The sequence below is a fragment of the Montipora foliosa genome, chromosome 3, assembly GCF_036669935.1.
Source record: "Montipora foliosa isolate CH-2021 chromosome 3, ASM3666993v2, whole genome shotgun sequence".
Taxonomy (NCBI): domain Eukaryota; kingdom Metazoa; phylum Cnidaria; class Anthozoa; order Scleractinia; family Acroporidae; genus Montipora; species Montipora foliosa.
This window is the reverse complement of record NC_090871.1, coordinates 47,424,294-47,444,293: the sequence shown is the minus strand read 5'-3', so window position 1 is coordinate 47,444,293 and position 20,000 is coordinate 47,424,294. Positions and strand designations below refer to the sequence as shown.

Sequence of the window (20,000 nt, the reverse complement as noted above, 5' to 3'; positions counted from 1 at the left end):
CCACCGGAATAGTTTGATAAAGCATGACCACCAAGAAGTGAGGGAATAAAGAGAAGAAAAAAAAGAGGAAAGAAGAATGCCACTTTAACAGCGTACAGTAAATATTATTTATCAGCTTTCATACTTCCGGCGTAAGGTTTAATACTTCGGAGAATGTTTGTGTTCATATGATAGCAAAAAAATACAGTCGAACCACCCATGAGCGACCACCCAAAATGTGAAGCCTTGGTGGTCGCTTACGAGAGCTTACACCATATATATTTAGTCAAAATTTTGCCTCATAAACATATGGTAACTGCACAGACTTACCCCTTTCATCAATGCCCATCTCAATCCCTGTAATGACTTTTATTTATTTTCTCAATGTGCGAGCGGGCAGAATTCTGCGAATCCTGCAATCTGATTGGCTCTAAGAGCGGGTAGATTTTTTTCTTTCTTGCCCACCAACCTGGGCTAGGATTTGCCCAGGTTGCGTGAGCTTGTGTGATGGGGTGGCGTTAGGACCAAAAATACATGTATGTTTTTTGAAGCCTTTTAAACGTTTTTAAAAAACACTATTGCTTTACAAATTAATAAATACTGTGAATAGAATCAACTGATCATTGGGGTATTGCCTGATATTTCTAAAATAATAATAATAATAATAATAATAATAATAATAATAATAATAATAATAATACAATATTTATAGAGCGCCAATTCCCAATAGGCCAAAAGCGCTTTACCAAAAAAAAAGACGTGAAAACCAGGGATAAACTAACGGTAAAAAGTAGATTAAAGGTTATAAAACTGCATCATAAGAAGCTTTAAAAAGCAAAGTCTTCAACTTGGATTTAAAAGAAGAAAGGGAACAATAAGATCTGAGTTCCAACGGAAGGGTATTCCAAACAGAAGGAGCGGCCATCGTGAAGGACCAGCCACCATAGGTCTTAAGATTAAATCTGGGTTTTTCTGTTTTGATAGCAGGCATCACAGGCCTGAAGGGCTAGTTAGGCCCTCGGCCTGCAGCCTTGGGTCATACTGGAGACCTTGGGCACAGATTTTTTTCCTATACGGACCTCCCGGCCAGTGAAAAACATATGTAATCAAAAATATTTATCACCAGGTGAATAATTTTTTTTATGGAGACAACAAGAAAACAAGATATCGATACCTTGGCTGAAATTAAAGAAATTAAAAATTGTGGATATGACTTGGGTTGAATAGGGAATGATTGCTGACTGCGCCAATTTCCATAGCGTAATTCTGTCAAACGGTTCACTGTTCTTGAGAGAACAAGATAGATAGATAGAGATAGATAGGTTATTGATCAAAAACGTGGCAGCCATAGGCTGAATTATCTACGATTTACAATAAAATGAAAGCTTAAAAGCTAAAAATCATGAGTTGACAAAAATGAAAAGGGAATATTTACATCATTGCCTTGTTGACATAGTGATGGATAAAACTATGGTATGGGTGTGCCTTGTGGTAAAAGCCCGTTTATTCCTTAAAGTGACCTCACACTCGTTCTTAGAAGGAAGTAAGCTTCGTGTATGTATACAGCTTTTGCGAAGGATTACACAAGATGAAATTAAAAAGCTTATCACTTAAGAGCTGGTGGCGCTTGTATAAGGGGACTAACCCAGTCATGGAAAGCGCCTCATCATGTGCGAGCAATCTGGTTAAATAATATGCAATGCTTGTCTTTGGCATTCCTTAATATCAATTGAAAGGTATTGCGGGAGGCTATGATGATAAACAGGGCATTTGTATTCAGTAACAGCCCTTATACAAGTTTTAAAGTAGAATGGCAAAACTTCTTTTGACTTAACATGTGATCGCTTTAGCTGGCGCAGAAAATACAGGTGTTGCTTACTTTCTTTACCATCTCAGATACCATCTGGATATGTGGTGTGGAACAATCATTAGGAATCAGTTACAACATTCTGTAATCAACAGAATTTAAGGTCATTTTTTTAAGCCTGATAGAATACAGTGTATGTAGATTTTTTCCTGTAGAATTTTGAATGTTTTATTCCTGATGGAAATAGTCAATTTCCAGAATAAATCCTGTACTTTCCCTCTCTTGTAAGCTTCACAGGAATGTGATGATGTTACGATGCCTTACTGTCCAATTTCTGCTCTATTACCTAGGCCTGTCCAGTGGTTGTTTACGGCAGGATAACAACAAAAGAGAATTTCAAACTATTTGCTCTAAAAGTGGTTGGGGTCACTTACTAGTGGTGGTCGCTTACAAGAGGTTCCAAATATAGTGATTTTACTTGGAAACTTTTGGTATTTTGGAAAAGCGGTCGCTTATGAGAGGTGGTCGCAACCGGACGTTCGACTGTAATTATAAACGTGTGTCGGCTTCTACATACAATGTCTGACCCGTTTTGCAGTGAGACTGATGATTTTCAGATATTTTTACCTCTCTCTCAACAATTAACCCCTATATCTTACTTCTTTTAATTCCCTACCAAGGTCTTTTGAAAAGGGCACCATTGTAGATAAATAATTTTTCAATCTTCCAGTGTGTTAGGATTATGTAAAATCAAAGAATGTGAATCAGAGATTTGATTATCACCTCTAATGTACTTTATGCTGCTTTGCATTCTACTGTTTAGGCGATTGCAAAGTCAGTTTTGAGAGAACATGGTTGATGAGTGTAATGTGTTCACCAATGTGTAGATCTTCATTTTTAAGAGGTGAATCTCACGATTTTCCTGGTTTTTTTTCCCTAATGCTATCTAATTTGGATTGAAATGCCTGATTAATGAAAATAACCGATTGAATTATTTTTTCTCTACATGTCTCCTAATGTAATGGTCTTTTGTGTTTGGAAGGTCTGATATTTCCTCATTGTCCTGTTGCTTGGATAAGTGAAACATAGCAACCAGTTGCAATTCATCTGAAACACATTGCACTTTTGAGCAAATACACTGGTGAAATCTAAGCTATATCACCCCTCTCCTTCTTTAGCAATGTTCCTTAGGTATACATGTATTTTCAGGGCTCGAAATTAAAAAAGAAATCTTGTTTCAATTTTGCGACATATTACAATACATTGGTCGCAATTCTAGTTGCAAAGTTGTTGTGCTGAATAATGTGTTACCACTGAGCAGTGTGATTTAGCAAGTCAAAATATAAGCTTGCGATACTTGTGTAAAGAAACTGATTAAAATGGCAAATCATGAAATGATCAAGGGAAATTTACACTACAATTCTGCCCCATATCTTTAGATTGAAAGAACTCCTAGGAAATTGCAAAACTGTGTCTTACACCATTAATTTTGTCAAATCCTTTTGCCAATTAAAAGGAGACTATATATGTTGACCGAGTAAGAAAGTAAATAGCCAATTTAACATTATAATAAGATTTCACAAATTAATGACAAGAGACACTCTTAGGCCAATTTAAACTAAAGTATACAAAACAGTCATATTACCTCACTTTTATTTATTACTGCTCTGCTATATGGCATTTTGTGCAGTGCTTGTAACAATGATAAGCTAGACACACTCAACAAAATTTCTCAATAATTATAATATTTTATAGAAGTCTTTTATCTTAATACCGGTAACTATTTGAGCTACATACCGGTACATTGCAAGAAATATGTTTAGGATGTGCTCTACCACCTATAGCCTTCTTAGTTGTAAGCTGATCTTATGGTATCTGTTCTGAAACCAAGAACTACAACTTATGGCCTGAACTCCTTTTCATATCTAGCAGCCTGAAAATGTGGAATTCACTCTCAGATTCCTTATGAATTATTGATAATTTCCCTGAATTTAGATGTAAGATTCTTACATAACGTTCCTTTTAGTTTACTGGCATATGAGATACAATGTATAATAGTAATAAATTTAGTAATGTCATTGTAAATATTTTTATTGATTTATATTTTTGTATTGGTGTTAATTTTTCTTGATGAAATTAGCTGCATAGCTACTCTTAAATTAGAGGCAAAAGAAAGCTTATTTACTTACATGCAAAGACTCTATAGTTTTTTGAAATATTGATAGTCTGCCAACCCAAAACTCTTGTCACTTGGCAAGCAGTCTTAGTAATTCTTTGTTTGCCCTTTTCCCAACTCCCTGCTAAAGATCTTCAAAGAAGCTATAGTTTCATGTGCTGTACTCTCACTCAAACTTCTCAATGTTCAAAATGATTTGCAGTGTTCATTCAAGTGCGTGATCACTGGAAGCCTCACCCACTTGCAGATTTCACAAAAGGCGGAGATTTAGAGGTGACCATACATGAAGCGTTTGGGGATATTCTGTTTGTAAAAGATGCTGCAATCACTATTCATGTCCACCTCTGTTATGAGTAAGTTGACTGTCCAAAAAATTTATCTTTGTACATGTATATACATATGAGTGAGCAATTTACAAAGCAGTTGGTGCTGCTCACTGCTCTGGCAGGAGCTGGTCAGTTGCATGTTTGTTACAAATGTACATCCCTTTTGATAAATGAATATGCTTTGGGGCACTGTGTCAGACTGGCAAGGGTTCTCTTCTTGAGATTCAGAGACCCATTCTGACCACTACCTGAAGTTTATCCTGGTAGTCATGTTGCCTGTTGGGATTCTTAAAAGTTGTGATGTTCTGATGCATCATTCATATGTTTCATTAGCCTTCTCACAGGCAGTATGTGTAGATGTTGTTGTCGCCATGGAACACTTATCACATGCCATATTGTAAGTGCGTGGGATAGGTCTGGGCCGGGTGACAGAACACCTATCCCTAGCTCAGACCTATCCCACACACTTCCAATATGCCATCTGATACATGATTCGTGGCGACAACAACATCTTTCACCTGCGAGCAGGCTAATACAGTATTTCATTGACGCTGAAAAGCCCTCATGGGGTTGATCAATACTTAATTATAAAGTATTTATTTATTTATTTATTTTTATGAGTTAAAGGTTTTAATAGTTATATACAATGCCTCGCCCACTGCTTGTGAACATTGTGTCTTACTTGGATAATTGACTTCAAAATACAATGCAACTTTTTGCATAGTGTAAAAGAGCAAATTGGCTAACTCAATGTTGTACCCGATCCAATAAAACGTTTTGTTCCAGGTAATTCCATCATTTACATGTAAATGGTTGCTACATTTGAATGTGAATGCTACATTATATCGTAACAATGCAAATACAATCTGACACACTTTAACCCAGAGAGATTTGAATTGGGCACAACATTGAGATAGGCGATTTGTCTATTAAAAAGAGAGATATTGAAAACTTCGCAACACAAATAATAATTGCATGAAATCTAACAGCTTAATACAATATGATAAATGTTAATATGTGATTTACTGAGGTTTCTAAAACAGACAAGAACATTTAAAGAAAGTTTGAAGAATGGAAGGGTTGTTCTGTAATGTAAATTCAGGATACCGGTACTTATTTGGGAAACAAAAATTTCAACTGCATTGGGTTCTACATGGATATACATGCGACCACAGATTACTGCACAGTGGTGTCAATACGTAGTGACAGGCAATAAAAGGCGTTGGCTACTTCACCTAGAGTGGTCTGCTACAGTGAACTAAAGACATAACGGGGTATTTTTCAAACCTGAGATTAAAACTCACTTTGACAATGACGTCAACATGAAGTCCTCTAAACTTGATCATCAATTTGACTTTTGAAAGGTGCTGTTTGGGAGCAAAATGTTAAAAATGACATGCCTCCAGGCATCCCTAATGCCCTTTGTTGATACAGTGGGTTACTGTACTTGAAACAAGGCGCCAACTTCAACACTTTACCGTGAAACCCCTGTTGCACTACTTGTTGGCTGGCACACTTAATTAAGCGGCCTTCACGCGACGAAGTAAAGTTGGCAACCCGTTTTGGTAAACTCAAGTTGGCGTGTGTGAAAGACACAAAAAACGTTGGCGAGAATAAAGAAAAGCTCTATTCGTCGCCATCAGTTTGCCAACATGTTTGACGCAGCCCCCTGCCCACTTTTTCTGACAGTGTTGTTTTTGGCTTGATCAAAGACTTTGTAATTTACACTACTCGTACATATACCAAGACCTACAATGTAGCCCCCCACTTGCAGACGTACTCCGCGACCCCGTGACACCAGTTGTTGTGTCTTTCACACACGCCAACTTGAATTTGCCAACACTAGTTTGCCAAGTTAATTCGCTTTGACGAAGGGCTAACGCTCGAAACGTCAGCTTTTACAATCTCTGTACGGTGGCCAATTTACATTATCAACTCCGTTGATAAAACCAGATTTTTGTATACAAGTTGAACTTAGTTTGTTGTGTGAAGGCCGCTTTACAGATTGTAAATCAATTATTGCGCGAGGATTTTAAATGTGCAATAAGAGAACAAGCTTTTTCTCTGGATGTATCGTTTCAAAGGAATGTCCTATTTATGTTCATCAATCAATATTCAGCTCATGTTTGGATGGATTATTTTTATTTTCTTAGCAAAGACTGGGATGACCAGAAAGTGAAGACTGCTATCAAGAAGCTGCTAGAACACTACAGTCAGACGCATCTTGAACGCATGCTCTGTCCATTTTCGCAGGTAACAAAGTTTTTAAGGGATACTGTATTAAAAGTGGAACAAAGCTGAGAGTAAGGAACAATCGGGGCCTGAAATACCATTATACTCTCCTAACTTTGCCCATGCGGCAATCGTGGACTTTTTGTGGAGGTGCTTGAAAGCCAAATTTTGGATGTCCACGACAGAAGGTGAAAGCAAAACCAATAACTGAGAGGGAAGGGTGATGAGTGGCCAGAATGCCTTTTCTCTTCTCCGTGTCTTCAGTGTTTTGTCCTCGTCCCATCTCATGCGCAGCGCAGTGATAGTTAACTTCGCTTCGTGTTCAAACACGATTCGCAAGGCTGCTGCCTCAGAACATTTTTCCGGAGCCCTTCGGGCTTCTGACATGAAAAGTTAGTAGCCAGAGTATTTTTTCGAAGAGCCCAGAATTAATTAATTGAAATTGAGGATGAATCACCTTGTGATAAGTTAGGAGCCCGTTCGGGCAACTCGCCCCCGTCGACCGTTAGGCATCAGCCTTGATTCGTTTCGTACGAACTCTCTATCGTACTTACCTCAGTCAACGGAGATGTTCCGTCAAGAACAGCACACTAAAATGCTATCATATGCGGAAATAATTCGGGAGGTGGAATGTACATGTGGTGGAAGGTAGGTGGTTTTTTAAATGCAAAAATTTGGTTTTATCAACGGAGTTGATAATGTAAATTGACCACCGTATATAGATTCTAAAAGCTGACATTTCGAGCGTTAGCCCTTCGTCAGAGCGAATTAAAATGGCAGTGGCTATTCTTAGGGGAGTCGCTACACCGACCGAAATTTCATACGGGAATCTTAGAATGATTTTTACAGGCTCTAACCCAAACCTTGAACGACATAGCCACGCAGTTATTGAAAGCTAACCGTTTTAAAATGGGTGCTTAGACTTGAACATTGTTTATCAACGCTATTTGAAATGGGTGCTTAGACTTAAATGCGAAAAACACAAGGCAGGTCAGATGGCCAGTGACATCGAACGAAGGAGGTGTTTCGTGACATTAAACAATCATCAGTGCCGGTGTTTGATAGCTGAACTGTGTATAAAAAAATTAAAGACGAGGTAACACATTCCGAATGTTATTGAAGACTTTTCTCGGCCCAGACTTTTCTCGGCCCAGGGGCCCATTTCTCGAAAGTCCCGAAAACTTTTCGGGCCCGAAAATCCATTTGTGAACCTGTCAACTGCTTGTTCAGGAAAGTCGATCTTTTAACATGTTTTCAAGGTAACAGAAATGAATGAATATGAAGTTTGACGACTTAAATCCTCTCCGTTCTTGAGATACCGAGGGAATTGTGACACCCGAAAATGACCTGTAAAGTTTCGGGACTTTCAAGAAACTGGCCCCAGGTTGGCTTGGGTTGAAAGCACTCGCCTCCCACCACAACTCATTCTCGAGACTGGTATTACGATAATCTGATAGTATCAATCGTCTTTGAATATACGCTTATCATTATTTCATGGCACTGACAGTTGGAAAGGAATTCTTTCAAAAGATAACCGAGATATCCGGACTCGGGACTTGGGAACCTACCATGATTAGCTCACGTGTCACTGCTCCTAACCACTAAACCACCGAGTCGCCGCTTGCTCCAACAAAGTTTTAAAACACAATGATTTTATTTATTTGTCATAAGATCGGGCTGTAAACTTTCGATAACAGTCGCTAACAAATTATTACGTGGAATGCCCAAGGCATACCACGTCTTGAAACCAGTTGTTGGTAATGACAATTGTGCATACCCCACGGATAATGAAGTAAGCTCTGATCGGATAAATCTATTTCTATACCCTTCCGTATTTCCAAACTTTCTTGCCGCGATTAGAACACCCACGCTTCTCCTAGTATTGCGATATTCTGAGAGCGCGTTGGGCCACTCGGCCACCGTGACAGACTTCCCTTATTGCGATCAAAGCAAACACTTAGTTTGGAATCTTTCGGCCCTCGATGATTGACACAGTAGGTGCTTGCCATTATGCCTGACCATCAGTTCGGAGACCAGTGGAACTAACCAAGGAAAAATGGAACGACAATTTGCATTAAAGATTCAATTTCCAACCGGACCGAAGCGTTCCATTTACGTTTCGACCGAAATTTCGGTTGTATCACAGTGAAGTGGGATTGGAAACATATACATACTTAATTGACCATTCCTCATAGGGGCTTTTCAGAGCCAATGAACACAATCTCGACAGAACAGAACATTCAGCAACAACTGTTAAGAATCCCAACTGGGCGGGGGCAAGCTATTTGGTTACTTACAAGTGCAGCTGAGAAGTTGAACCAGGGACTACCAGGATCAAATTCAGCCAGTGGTCAGAACGTGTCTTGAACCCGGGATAACCGGGTCTCAAGGCAAGAGCCCTAACCACTGGGCCGCACTGTCTCGTAAACGATAATTTTTGTAAATGGAACGGCGCGTTTCGGTCGGTCCGGACCAACCAGCCAAAAATCCGTATTACTACAATTGTTTCACCTAAATATCCCGTATCCTGATCGGTTCTCGGCCAAGGGCTACGGTCAAGTACTACGTGCGGTATTTTTTTTCAGGGCCTTATGAGGCAGGCATAGTACAATTTCGTCTGTGTGTCTGTTCTCTCGGGAAGCGATCGCGAGGGCTTTTTGGTTTCGTTTTTGATAGTTTTTTGTTCAGCTCGAGTGTAGAATCATGAACATCTTTTGTAGTTTCTAAGAGCTGTTTACTACTTGTAGCTTTTGTTGAGTTTTGAATTGATGACAGAGAGAGTATTGGTGATCTCAACCCGGAATGGACTACTGGATTTAAGCTTTTTTCTTAAAGACATTTCAAGTTATTGTGGAACGTTTGGAATACTGAAACCAAGATTGTGGAATTGTAAAATTTAAACTTTGGACTGGACTATGGAACACGCAATTACGGGATTTTAGATTTTTGAGTAATGGAGTACAAATGTTGTCTTCGCCGCGGCAGATTTAAACCGTTTCCAAGGAACAAGTCTTTTTGTCTTCGCCACGGCAGATTTAAACAGTTTGCAGGGAACTAAACCAGGATTACGGAACCGGAATTCAAATACAGGATGATAAGTTGTTGAACTGTGATTTGTAATACGTTTTTCGGATGATTTCAAACTCATTTCGTACTTTTTGGATGAACGGAATTAAGGAAGCAAGGGAAACTGTGGGATTTGGATAAGGTCTCTTTCAAAAAAAATAATAATAATAAATAAATAAATAAATAAATAATCCCGTATCCTGATAAACCCTAATAGGGCTTCGTTGTTTGCATTTGCAAATGTAGTATTAATAATAAGAGTTTTTACAACAAACAACTTCAAGTTATATTACAGATTTATCTTTGAAGCACTCGCCTCCCACCAATGTGGCCTGGGTTCGATTCCCGATCGCGGCGTCCTATGTGGGTTGAGTTTGTTGGTTCTCTACTCTGCACCGAGAAGTTTTTCTAAGGGTACTCCGGTTATCCCCTTTCCTAAAAAACCCAACACTGCCATATTCGAATTCGATCCAGAATGCACGGACACATGTTGAACGAGCTCTTAGGTGTAACGTGGATGAACAAACAAATTATTGTAATTATTATTTTAAGCTCAAGAAAAGTGTTTGGTACTGATGTTAACGTTTTTTTAATGTATTGGGTAGGGCATGCTGTCGCAGATATCTAGAGATCAATACCCTTGCCGTTTATCGTCCGAGAAGATTAAGCTATTTGCCGCGTGGTATGAACACTCTCAGCTGAGCAAAGAACAGGAAGAAGACGGCTCAGTGTCTCCGGGAAGAAAACTTCTTATTACTCCACGCGGGAAGAAAATTGTCTTCAACACGTCAGTGGAGCTTCCTTTGCTAAGGAAATGGTACGAAGAGACTCCCAAACCTGATCTCAAAGATTTGACGAGATACGCGGAAATCTTGAACAATTTGGAGGAACGAAAAAGTAGAGAACAAGTGCTGGCACGTCATGTCAACACTTGGTTCAAGAACGAGCGAGCTCGATTAAGAAGAGAGGGTCTTCTTGAGGACTTGTCAAGGCCTTCTATGGCAGTACCAACAAGTTCATAATCAACCTTATTTGCATGAGAACCTAGCGCCCGATTTTGAGAGCCCAAAAACAGAGATGGTTTGATGCTATTCTGTTTTAATATTAATGACTACAACTTACAAAGTTTATTCAACGTTTCAACACTCCTGCATAGTATCTTCATCCTGGAATAACTGAAAGCTGCAGCTAAAGTCCTGTTATATTCTTACTTACTGGAGTGCTTTTTTTCATAGAGTGTAAATAGGTGTCAGTAAAAGGTCGCCATGTTCATAGTTCAGCGGAACTTGTGTTGAATCTTAGACTTTTGAAACAAAGGCGTTGATGGCACCGCCGATTTTTTCGATTATTTTTTTAAAAGCATGACCTCTTATGGTTAATTCCGGACCTTCGTAATTAACATTGTTTCATGTTAGTTGACATTCTTGGTCATTGGATTATACAATGAAAAACCAGAGCCGGCTTTTGTTGATTCCTGATTGTGTAGCTTTCAGACTGTAAAGAACAACATTTTAAGACAAACCAACCGCTGTTGCGAGACAGAAACGTGTCTGGGGCTTTTCAAAAAAGAAAAAGAGGGTTTTCCAAATCAGTAAACGTATGTGTAAAAAAATAGCATTGGATTATGAAAGTCGTGTTTATCAACATCTGATGGAGAAAACTGGCAGAAAGAAGTTTTAACTTTCAGGATTATTTTTTTTCAGTAGATATTTTGTGTCAACGAAATGAATTATTGTATTCTTCCCTGGTTGAGATGGGCTGAGGCGCATTTTTTCCGGGAGGGAGTGGAGCGCCGTCACGAGACGAACGCGAACTGCATGTCGCTCTTGCGGGGAGTTTGTGAGGGAGCATTCTTTCGCGTTGGTTTGCTTCCCTTCTTGTCTCTCTTAATATTTAATGGAAGATTCAAGTTTATTTATTTATTTGCATACTATATACACTGACTTGACTGAACTTCCATGATATAGTATTTTGATGTTGTGATTCAGCCGACATGTTATCAGGATTAAGGTAATAATATATTGTTTTTAATGGTTGCACACCTTGTACATAGTTTTAACGATCATGATTAAAAAGTGAAATGTCACAGTAAAAAATGTTTTTCTAGTTGTTATACCAGGTTATTTTGCTCCAATTTGTCAACTTTCAGTGTCCTTGGAAACGCGCCCTCCATTGTTGGCCAGTCAGGCTAACGGTACACACAACCAAGGCCAACATTGCGCCAACATTGCGAATGCGTTCTCTCGCTGTTACCAACTCGCTATTTCCACAAATCCCATAACATACAGTTCATTTTGGGGGGTTATTCATTAAAACAATGGATATTCAGTTCACTGAAGCACGATACAGTCCGAAGAGTAAATAACTTGTATTGTTTTTATGTAAAGAACCTCCCCCCACCTCCCCCCTAAAACGTATTGCATTATGGGATGGGGGAAATAGCGAATAATCGGATTTTTTTTTTTAGTTCGAAAGGTCTCTAAGGACCTGCGAGGGAGAACAGGAGATGTCACGCTCCTCTCACTCGCGTTCTCTATTGTGTGCCGCTCTCGCGTGACATTTCGCAGAAAAGAGGGAAGGCTAGTAGCGCGTGCAAGTCTTAAAAGACTGGTGACGAAGGAGGTGTCATCGCATTGCTGTCTCGTGCGAAGCCAAACTTATGTACTCGTCAAAAAGAGCAAAGCTGATTGATTGACGAAGAAAAACTCTATCTAAAGCCAGTATTTCGAAAGGTAGTGCCTTTCTTTAGCACGTTTTTTACAAGCAAGTACCACGGTTTACAGACCGTAAAATATTTTTTGCTTTCGACGAAGCCGAACGCAGTTAATAATCCTAGGTGTCTTGTGGTTTCAAGGGTGAAATTTTTTGAGATTTTATTGCTGACCGTCTGCATTTTGTGCGCCATTTTGAATGACGTCATACGTCAGATGCGCAGACTATTGCGCACTTGGTGGTTTTCGTAGCAGCCTGAGCAAGTCTGAGCATCGTAAAACGGATATCTAAATACTACCTTGTAGTTTTCATAATGGTGTAGTAAAGTTGAGGAAAGCGTGACACTTAGTTACCGTGACCCGTCGAACTATAAGTTGATAAGTAGTACTGTTGCTTGACCAAACGTGCAAATATGCTGTTAACGTGTTGCATACACAGCCAACGTATTACATCGTGGGAACTAGTCCTTTCTTCTACTAGGATTTAAACGCCTATCTCCTTGAAGGATTATGCTCAGGTTCGAATTAGGAAGTTTACTAGGACGGAAACATTATATCCCAGAACCCAAATTTCGTCCCCACGGCCGCACTTCATAATTAATGATTACTTTTAGTTTGTCGTAATATACTGGTGTAATGTAATACAATACTTGAGAATAGAAAGCAGTTGTGTCTGGTCGTGCAAAGCTTGCACCCAGTCCTGATAATCTTCACCCTCCCCCATCCCCCACTTGTGAAATCTACGCTTTTTTTAAAGAGGGTACATTCTTTTACCTTGTCAGCAACAGGTAGCTGCATTATTTTTATTAAGTAAATCCAATCATTTTCCCATGCCTTCTCAAACACAATTTTTCCTTCCATAAGAATTTGCTTCCTTTATTCGTGTATTCTTCACTTGCACAAATCCCATAATACACCTCTTTTACCCCCAAAAATTTGCATAGGCATTGTTTTCGATGTTCATGTCCCAGGAGAAATTGCAAACAATGAATATGCAGAATTTTGGGGAGTAAAAGAGGTGCATTATGGGATTTGTGCAGGTAGTGAATTATTATCATTATTATTATTGTATATATTCTATATTGCCACCGAAAAGCCACATCAGGGTACTGTTATTAATAAAGTTCATTGCTTATTATTAAATTTTCGACCTCAAATATTGCGTTTCTAGCTTTCACATTGGCTCACTCAGTTTCGGTTATCAGTCCATATTCCGTATGACTTAATAGGGAAACTAATTGGGTCAAGTGTTACCAAGCTTGAAACTGATTGGCCTTAATTTCCAAGAGTTCAAGTGTTCAGAATTAAATAAAACCTTAATAAAACAATTATTCCATTCGCCCTTGTTACGTGGGATGCCTGTGGCAGACCACATTAAGGGTGCGTTCGATTGAGCATATTCCGGAATGCATGGAATAAAAGTTAGAAATCCTTCGTTTTTACGGAGATTCACATGAACCTTGTCAAACACTTACTAAAATGCTATTTCAAGCATATCTTTATCATCCTTGTTGCTTCAAAACGCCAAACATACCGTTTTAAATCATCACTTTACGTATTCTTATTCCGGAATAGGGTCACTCAAACGCGCCCTTAGAATGGCTGGAGGAGGCTTGTAATAGTTTCTCCTGAAAACCCTTTCGAGCCTCCTTAAATCATAAGCTGACGCGCGCAGCTTTAGCATTGCGTGTGTGGCTTACACGCGCGCGCTCAGCTGAAAACCAAATGTCGTCATAGTCAGATATGAAAATTAGCCACGTGCTTATTACGAAGCTCTTGGCTTGACACTGTCATGTCGGATTGCGCGAAAGGTACTCGGAAAAGCTCACACGGACTTCGCAAAAGAAAGCATCCTTTATTTTGGTGCGGAGCAAAACTTGCAAAACTTTGAAACTGCGAACGGAAGTGACAAAAATTGGAAAAAGTTTTGGGTTGCATTAATTTATGTAAGATCATTTTAAAATTCTAATTTAAGCAATCGATCGAATTTCACCATTCCCGCGTTTTACTCTGTTGTAGTCATGACCCCAAATCAAGCCTTTAGTGTCGCTATTGCGGTGTTGCTCCCTCAAATCACTGCGTTCCCAGACTGAATTAGCAGAAAAAAGTATCCCTGAAGTGATCTTAGTTTGCTCTAAGAGCTTGAAATCTAAGCCTCGATAGCTCGATCCTTTGAAATCGATTTTGTCGTTCAAGCGCGATAGAACAGCAATGAAGGCGAGAGCTGCTTGTCGTCTAAATTATAGAATACAGGGACTTGTTAGATACAGCGGCTCGGCGTCTCGGCGGCTCCCCAGCCAAGACTAAACGGATCGATTGTATCATGATTTGCTGCTGGATGGCTCGTCACTGACGAGACATGTCAGATACAGTGGCTCGGCGGCTCGCCAGTCACTACTCTATATTAAGGATGAGTGTATGAAGGTCGATGGCTCGTCAGTTACGGGTCATGTTAGATTGATAGAGTGGCTCGGTAGTTCGCCAGTCTAGAAAGGAAAGGGGAAAAAAAGGAAAGGAAAAAAAAGTAACTTTATTTAAGTGTCAAGTCGTTCTAGCACTGGAGCACTAATTGGGGACACTGTAAACCGAAATGACAAGTGAACGCAAATCAAGCCAAATGTCGGTTTTTGAGGAGAGGGGAAAACTTTGGACTGTATGCGAATCTAGGCCTAAGCGCTCATTTTAGTGGTTAGCCCTGAGCACTCTTTAAAATTATAGTTTTCTATTTACGGTTCGGTTGACTACCTTTTTTACGAGATCGTGTGAAGAATAGCAGCGCATTTCCTCCACACTTTCTTAGAGCGCGTTTTAAAAGTCCCACTCATGTGTTGCATCTAATTCGGGAAGTAAATGTTTGCATGTAACGTTCGACGTCTAAAACAATTAAATTCTACTTCTGCCGCATCTTTACTGAGCCAATCGAATATTCGACAGAAGTTCGAGAGTTGTTTTATACGCCTAACTTCACATCTGCTCAGTCTAATTCATGAATTATGTTTGATTATGTTTTACCCACATTTCTGAATTCTAAATGCCATCAAAACAAGGTCAAGAGGTATAAATGCGACTCTATTAAATTCGATATCTAAAATGAATTGTTGAATTTAATTATTTGGGTCTACCCAGATACGAAGTAGATTTGGTACATATGTAAAATCCTTGGTCGAAACAATATGCTCAGAACTGGGAATAAACAGAGAATACGGGACGGGTCCACCGGGAAACACGAGTCAATAAGACCGTCGAATGATGGGAAAACATGCCTAGGCTGGGTGACGTATGATTTTTGATCCAACATGTTGCACGTCGACTTTTTCTTGTAAGGAATAATTAAGTGAAAGAGACGTTCGTTGAACAGTTCAAAGTATTCAAGTTGTGGGGATTCAGCTCTTCTGGGTATTTTAATCCTTCGATCGACGGAACGAGTAAGTACTATCATTTCGTCATTTTTGAAACTGCGAAACGCCAGAAACGGTAATGTAATTTATTTCGTCAATTCTTAATGAACCCCCTCTCTTTTCCAGCCCGACCGTGGGTCACTTATTTTAAATAAAGAAAGTAATTAATTATCTTGCTAAGTTTACAGATGTTTGCTATTTTCTTCTGAAACGCCGGGACGTCATTTCTGGATTTTAACTACAAATAATGTGAACTCAATGCATAAAAGCTCAGCTCCGTGTGTTGTTAGTTATCACTAAATGAGCATGAAAAATTTCGTCGCGATTAAAGGAAACTTCAGAGGAAACATTTATCTTTTATTTTACAGGCGCAATTTCTGACGCTAAAACGAGGGGACTAATTGCGCAATTGAACTTATTGCTTGCCACACTAGAGTTAACTTTAGTTTCTGTATTTTGTTGTCTTAGGTTGTCGCTTTCCTTGTTGTCTTCCTTGATCGTACATACGTCGGAAGAATCATGAATATTCATCGGTTTCCTATTCTCCTAACGTGGATAATTTGTCAACAAATATGGGTAAGCCTTTGAAATATGATTGGATAATCTAAGTTTTTTTTTTAATCTATGGAGCTAACTCCTTTCCGTTTTTCTATCCTTTTTATGTTGGTTAACTAAAGAACAGCACAAAATCATTTTAAATACCGGTTACCCACTAATACCACAGCTATGCCATTGACGCTAATTACAAAATAAATCATACATTATGTAGTCTAGTCTTGTCGGTTGATCTCAAGGCCACGTAACCATTCACTTTTCACAAAAGAGTGTATTAGAATACATTATGTATAAGTCAAGTAAAAACGCTATTAATCCACACCCCTCACTCGGATCGTTGTTTTGTCCAGTGGTAAATGAAGGTTTTGTTTCCTTATCCAGTGGAACTGAGAAAGTGTTATGGTAATGCAAAAGGAGCGATCTACCGAAACGTTTCAAAACAGCTACAGAGTGACGTTTTGTATTTATTTAACAACTAACAAAATGGTAATGGATTAAGAACTGTTTTCACGTTAGTACTTCCGCTGATTTTCAAATAATGCCATGACATCATGTAAGGTTGGAAAACCATATATTTCCAATCCTGTGAAGTACTACGAAATGACTCTGATAGATAAATTTACCTTAGGAGGGGGGAGGGGGGGGGGGGGCGGACATTTCATATTCCGAAGGGGCCTGAGGGTAGGGAATTTGACTCTGGCTTCCATAAAAAATGTCAAATTATTTTGTATTTATTTTTTGTATTTTATTTTATTTCCACTTGACAAACATAACATACAATATATTTAACAAAATAAGTACAGTGAAAGATGAAGTGGAAAGGGCAAAGATATAGTAAACTAATTATATGCCCTTTAATTAAGTACATTTATTTTAGGATAAAAAGTAAACTAGAGAGGAAAGAGTAAACGCATATTAAATAAATAAATAATGTTGGAATTATCAATACTGAGCAAAATAAAACTGGTAAAGTGCTTTTATAAACAGTTTTCTAGTTGGCTTGTTGCGTATAGATAAAGGAATATCATTCCAATAATAGCACCCTAAGCTGGTTGGACAAAATTTTCTTATGTTTATTCTGAAAGATTCTGGATTTAGGTGTTGTAAGGATACAGTTCGAGTAGCGTAATTATGTTGCTCAGATCCTAGAGACAAGGCAAGGTTCGACGACTTCTTATTAATTAGGTAATCATAAAATAGTTGACACGTGTATAATTTAACAATGTCGGGAAGCTTAAGGAAACCAAGGTTTACATAATGGGGAGTAATCTGATCACAAAGTGGCACATTGTTGATAATTCTAACAACTTTGTTTTGTAGTCTCACCAATTGTGACAATGGCGCCTCGTAATTATTGCCCCACAGTACGCAACCATAGGTTAGATAGGGGTATACAAGTGCATAATAGATACTTATCAGAGATTGGGATGTCACGTGTGGTTTTAGTTTAGCGACAATATTGACACTTTTACTAATTTTACTACTAATATGATAAATATGCTCATGCCATGACAGAAAACAATCAATAATGAGCCCTAAATATTTAACACTATATGACTGTTCTAGGTACTGATCAGCTAATTTTAGAGGAGGATATAGATTAAAACTATTTTTTTGTCCTGGTTGAAAAACCAAGTATTTTGTCTTACTTAAATTCTGGGTTAATCTGTTTGAGCATAAACATTCATAAATAGCGGGCAATTCAGAGTTTATCCTCTGAAGCAATACATCTAGGTCTTTCCCAGTTGCAGTTAAGGAAGTATAAGCAAATAGTCTTAGGGAAAAATAGTTGGTTGCTTTTTCAAAATCATTTATATAAATTAAAAAAAGAAAAGGGCCTAAGATCGATCCTTGAGGTACTCCACAGTTTACTAAAAGAAAGTTAGACTCCACACCATTGACAAAAACTTTCTGCTTCCTGTTGCTTAGGTAAGACCTAAACCACTGTTTTGCATTACCTCGTATACCATATAGGTCTAGTTTGGATAACAAAATAGAATGGTTTACTTTGTCAAATGCCTTGCTTAGGTCTAGAAATGTCAAATTCCCTTGGGTCTGCCCCCCTCCCCAATCCTGGGGCTTAACTCCAGGTTGACGTTCAATTCGCCATGTGACGTGACGCGAGGTCGCATATTGCCAATTGGACACAGATTTGAACGCATCAGTGATGACGTGTGCTAAGCCTTTTTCCTTGAATGCTACTGGCGGCGGGGCAAACTAGAAATTGAGAAGGAATTAACCCACGAGGAAATTAAGACTCAAGTTAAACTTTACTTGAACGCTGAATTAAACCTGTACTTGTAGCATGTTATAGCGATAATATATAGATTTAGCCAAGCCTAAAAGCGGAGCTCCCGGCTTGTTTATTCTTACTGGCTGTAGGATTAGTGAAAATAAAAGGCTTTGGAACTGTCCGCCTTTTGGTTTTCCCGGAAATTGCTTAATTATGTCAGTTTCTTCGCTGCCTAACTAGTGAATTCCACGGTTAATTTCACCTGAAAAACCGACTGATCGCATGAATTACGAAGGGATGAGTGTGATATCGGTTTTTCCAGCGAAATCTACTGTTGAATTCACTAGTTAGGCAATTAATTTTTCTTGAATCGCAAGAGTTGGAAAAGAAAACAAACAAATCCTCAGCAAGCGAACGGAAAAGGAAAGAAGCCATTTCAGAGTCGACTGTCAAAAGCCAGCGAATAGGAATCACGCTAAAATTAGAACTCACAGACGTACTATAGCTCGTGATGTGACAGATCTAAATTTTTTTATTCCACTTTACCTCTGAAAACGAGATCATTTACATTTTGATGTACTCAGGGTTCGTACACTTTTGACCTGTTAAAATTCCATGACTTTCCATGACTTTTTCCATGACCTTTTGCAAAATTTCATGACCTAAGTTTAGCAAGTGTTCTCCGACATCGACAGTAATGTGAAAACAATCATTTATTCAACTAGATAGGTTGTGAAAATATGAACCAGTTCAAACAAAATGTAAGATATTCTCTTTAACTGTCAAGAGTCAATCCTTTGCCCTTTACATAGAAGATAACTGCAAGTTAGTTCACAAGTTAGAACTCTTCTTAACCAGCTCTCTCAGCTCATCTTCAACTTTCTTTAGGGCGCTCTCCTTTTCTTTTGCTGCTTTTCTAAGTGCATTAGACTTGGAGAGTAGAACAAGCTTGGCTTTTTCCTCAGCTTCTTTTGCTAGAGAGTCTGCATCAAGTTGTAAGGCACTAATATCACTGGCAAGGCGCTTTTTCTTTTTCTCTAACTCAGCTTTTTCCTCAAGAACTATTTTTCGCTTCCTGTTTTGAGAAGCTTGCTGTTGCTCTTTCTTCTGCTCTTCAAGATAGGCAGAGTAACGTTGTCTCCCTGCACTAGCTGCTGCAAGAAGTTCCCTGCTAACTACCAACTGACCTAGCCCTCCAATGCTCTGAATGTGGTCATGAATTGTACGCTGTGCAATAAAAGTTTTTTCTTTCATGTTCTCGATCATGACTTGCCGGTTTACTGAAAATCCCCTCTCAACAGTTGCTTGACCATGGGAAAGAATCAAGAGTTCTCTCAGCAGATCCCATAATTTGGACAGTGAAATAACAGAACCAATGTGTTTCTGCAAAAATACGTCCAGCCTGTCTACCTTGAAGTTGAATTCTTCGAAGGCTGATGTCTCAACCTTAATTGCCAGCTCAAGAAACTCAGAGTACTGCAAAACTAAGGCATCACAATCACGTATGTTTAATCTTT

The 20,000-nt window shown here is 38.8% G+C and overlaps 3 protein-coding genes across 3 annotated transcripts in view; 2 read left to right on the top strand and 1 right to left on the bottom strand.

Annotated features, from left to right (window-relative positions):
- The window catches only part of LOC137997529 (uncharacterized), a 12,328-nt gene extending 646 nt beyond the window's left edge, over nucleotides 1-11,682 (top strand). The window contains exons 2-4 of the mRNA XM_068843581.1: nucleotides 4,165-4,315; nucleotides 6,442-6,541; nucleotides 10,192-11,682. Coding sequence (XP_068699682.1) covers nucleotides 4,165-4,315; nucleotides 6,442-6,541; nucleotides 10,192-10,608 — 668 coding nt within the window. The 3' untranslated portion in view covers nucleotides 10,609-11,682. The remainder of the gene's footprint in view (nucleotides 1-4,164; nucleotides 4,316-6,441; nucleotides 6,542-10,191) is intronic.
- A 3,960-nt stretch (nucleotides 11,683-15,642) lies between these two features.
- Nucleotides 15,643-20,000, top strand: part of LOC137997533 (PE-PGRS family protein PE_PGRS26-like) — a 31,439-nt gene continuing 27,081 nt past the window's right edge. Inside the window, exons 1-2 of the mRNA XM_068843584.1 lie at nucleotides 15,643-15,722; nucleotides 16,164-16,271. Coding sequence (XP_068699685.1) covers nucleotides 16,215-16,271 — 57 coding nt within the window. The 5' untranslated portion in view covers nucleotides 15,643-15,722; nucleotides 16,164-16,214. The remainder of the gene's footprint in view (nucleotides 15,723-16,163; nucleotides 16,272-20,000) is intronic.
- LOC137997532 (uncharacterized) overlaps nucleotides 19,080-20,000 on the bottom strand; it is a 3,315-nt gene continuing 2,394 nt past the window's right edge. Inside the window, exon 2 of the mRNA XM_068843583.1 lies at nucleotides 19,080-20,000. This exon is cut by the window's right edge and continues 187 nt beyond it. Within this exon, the coding sequence (XP_068699684.1) occupies nucleotides 19,315-20,000 (686 nt within the window). The 3' untranslated portion in view covers nucleotides 19,080-19,314.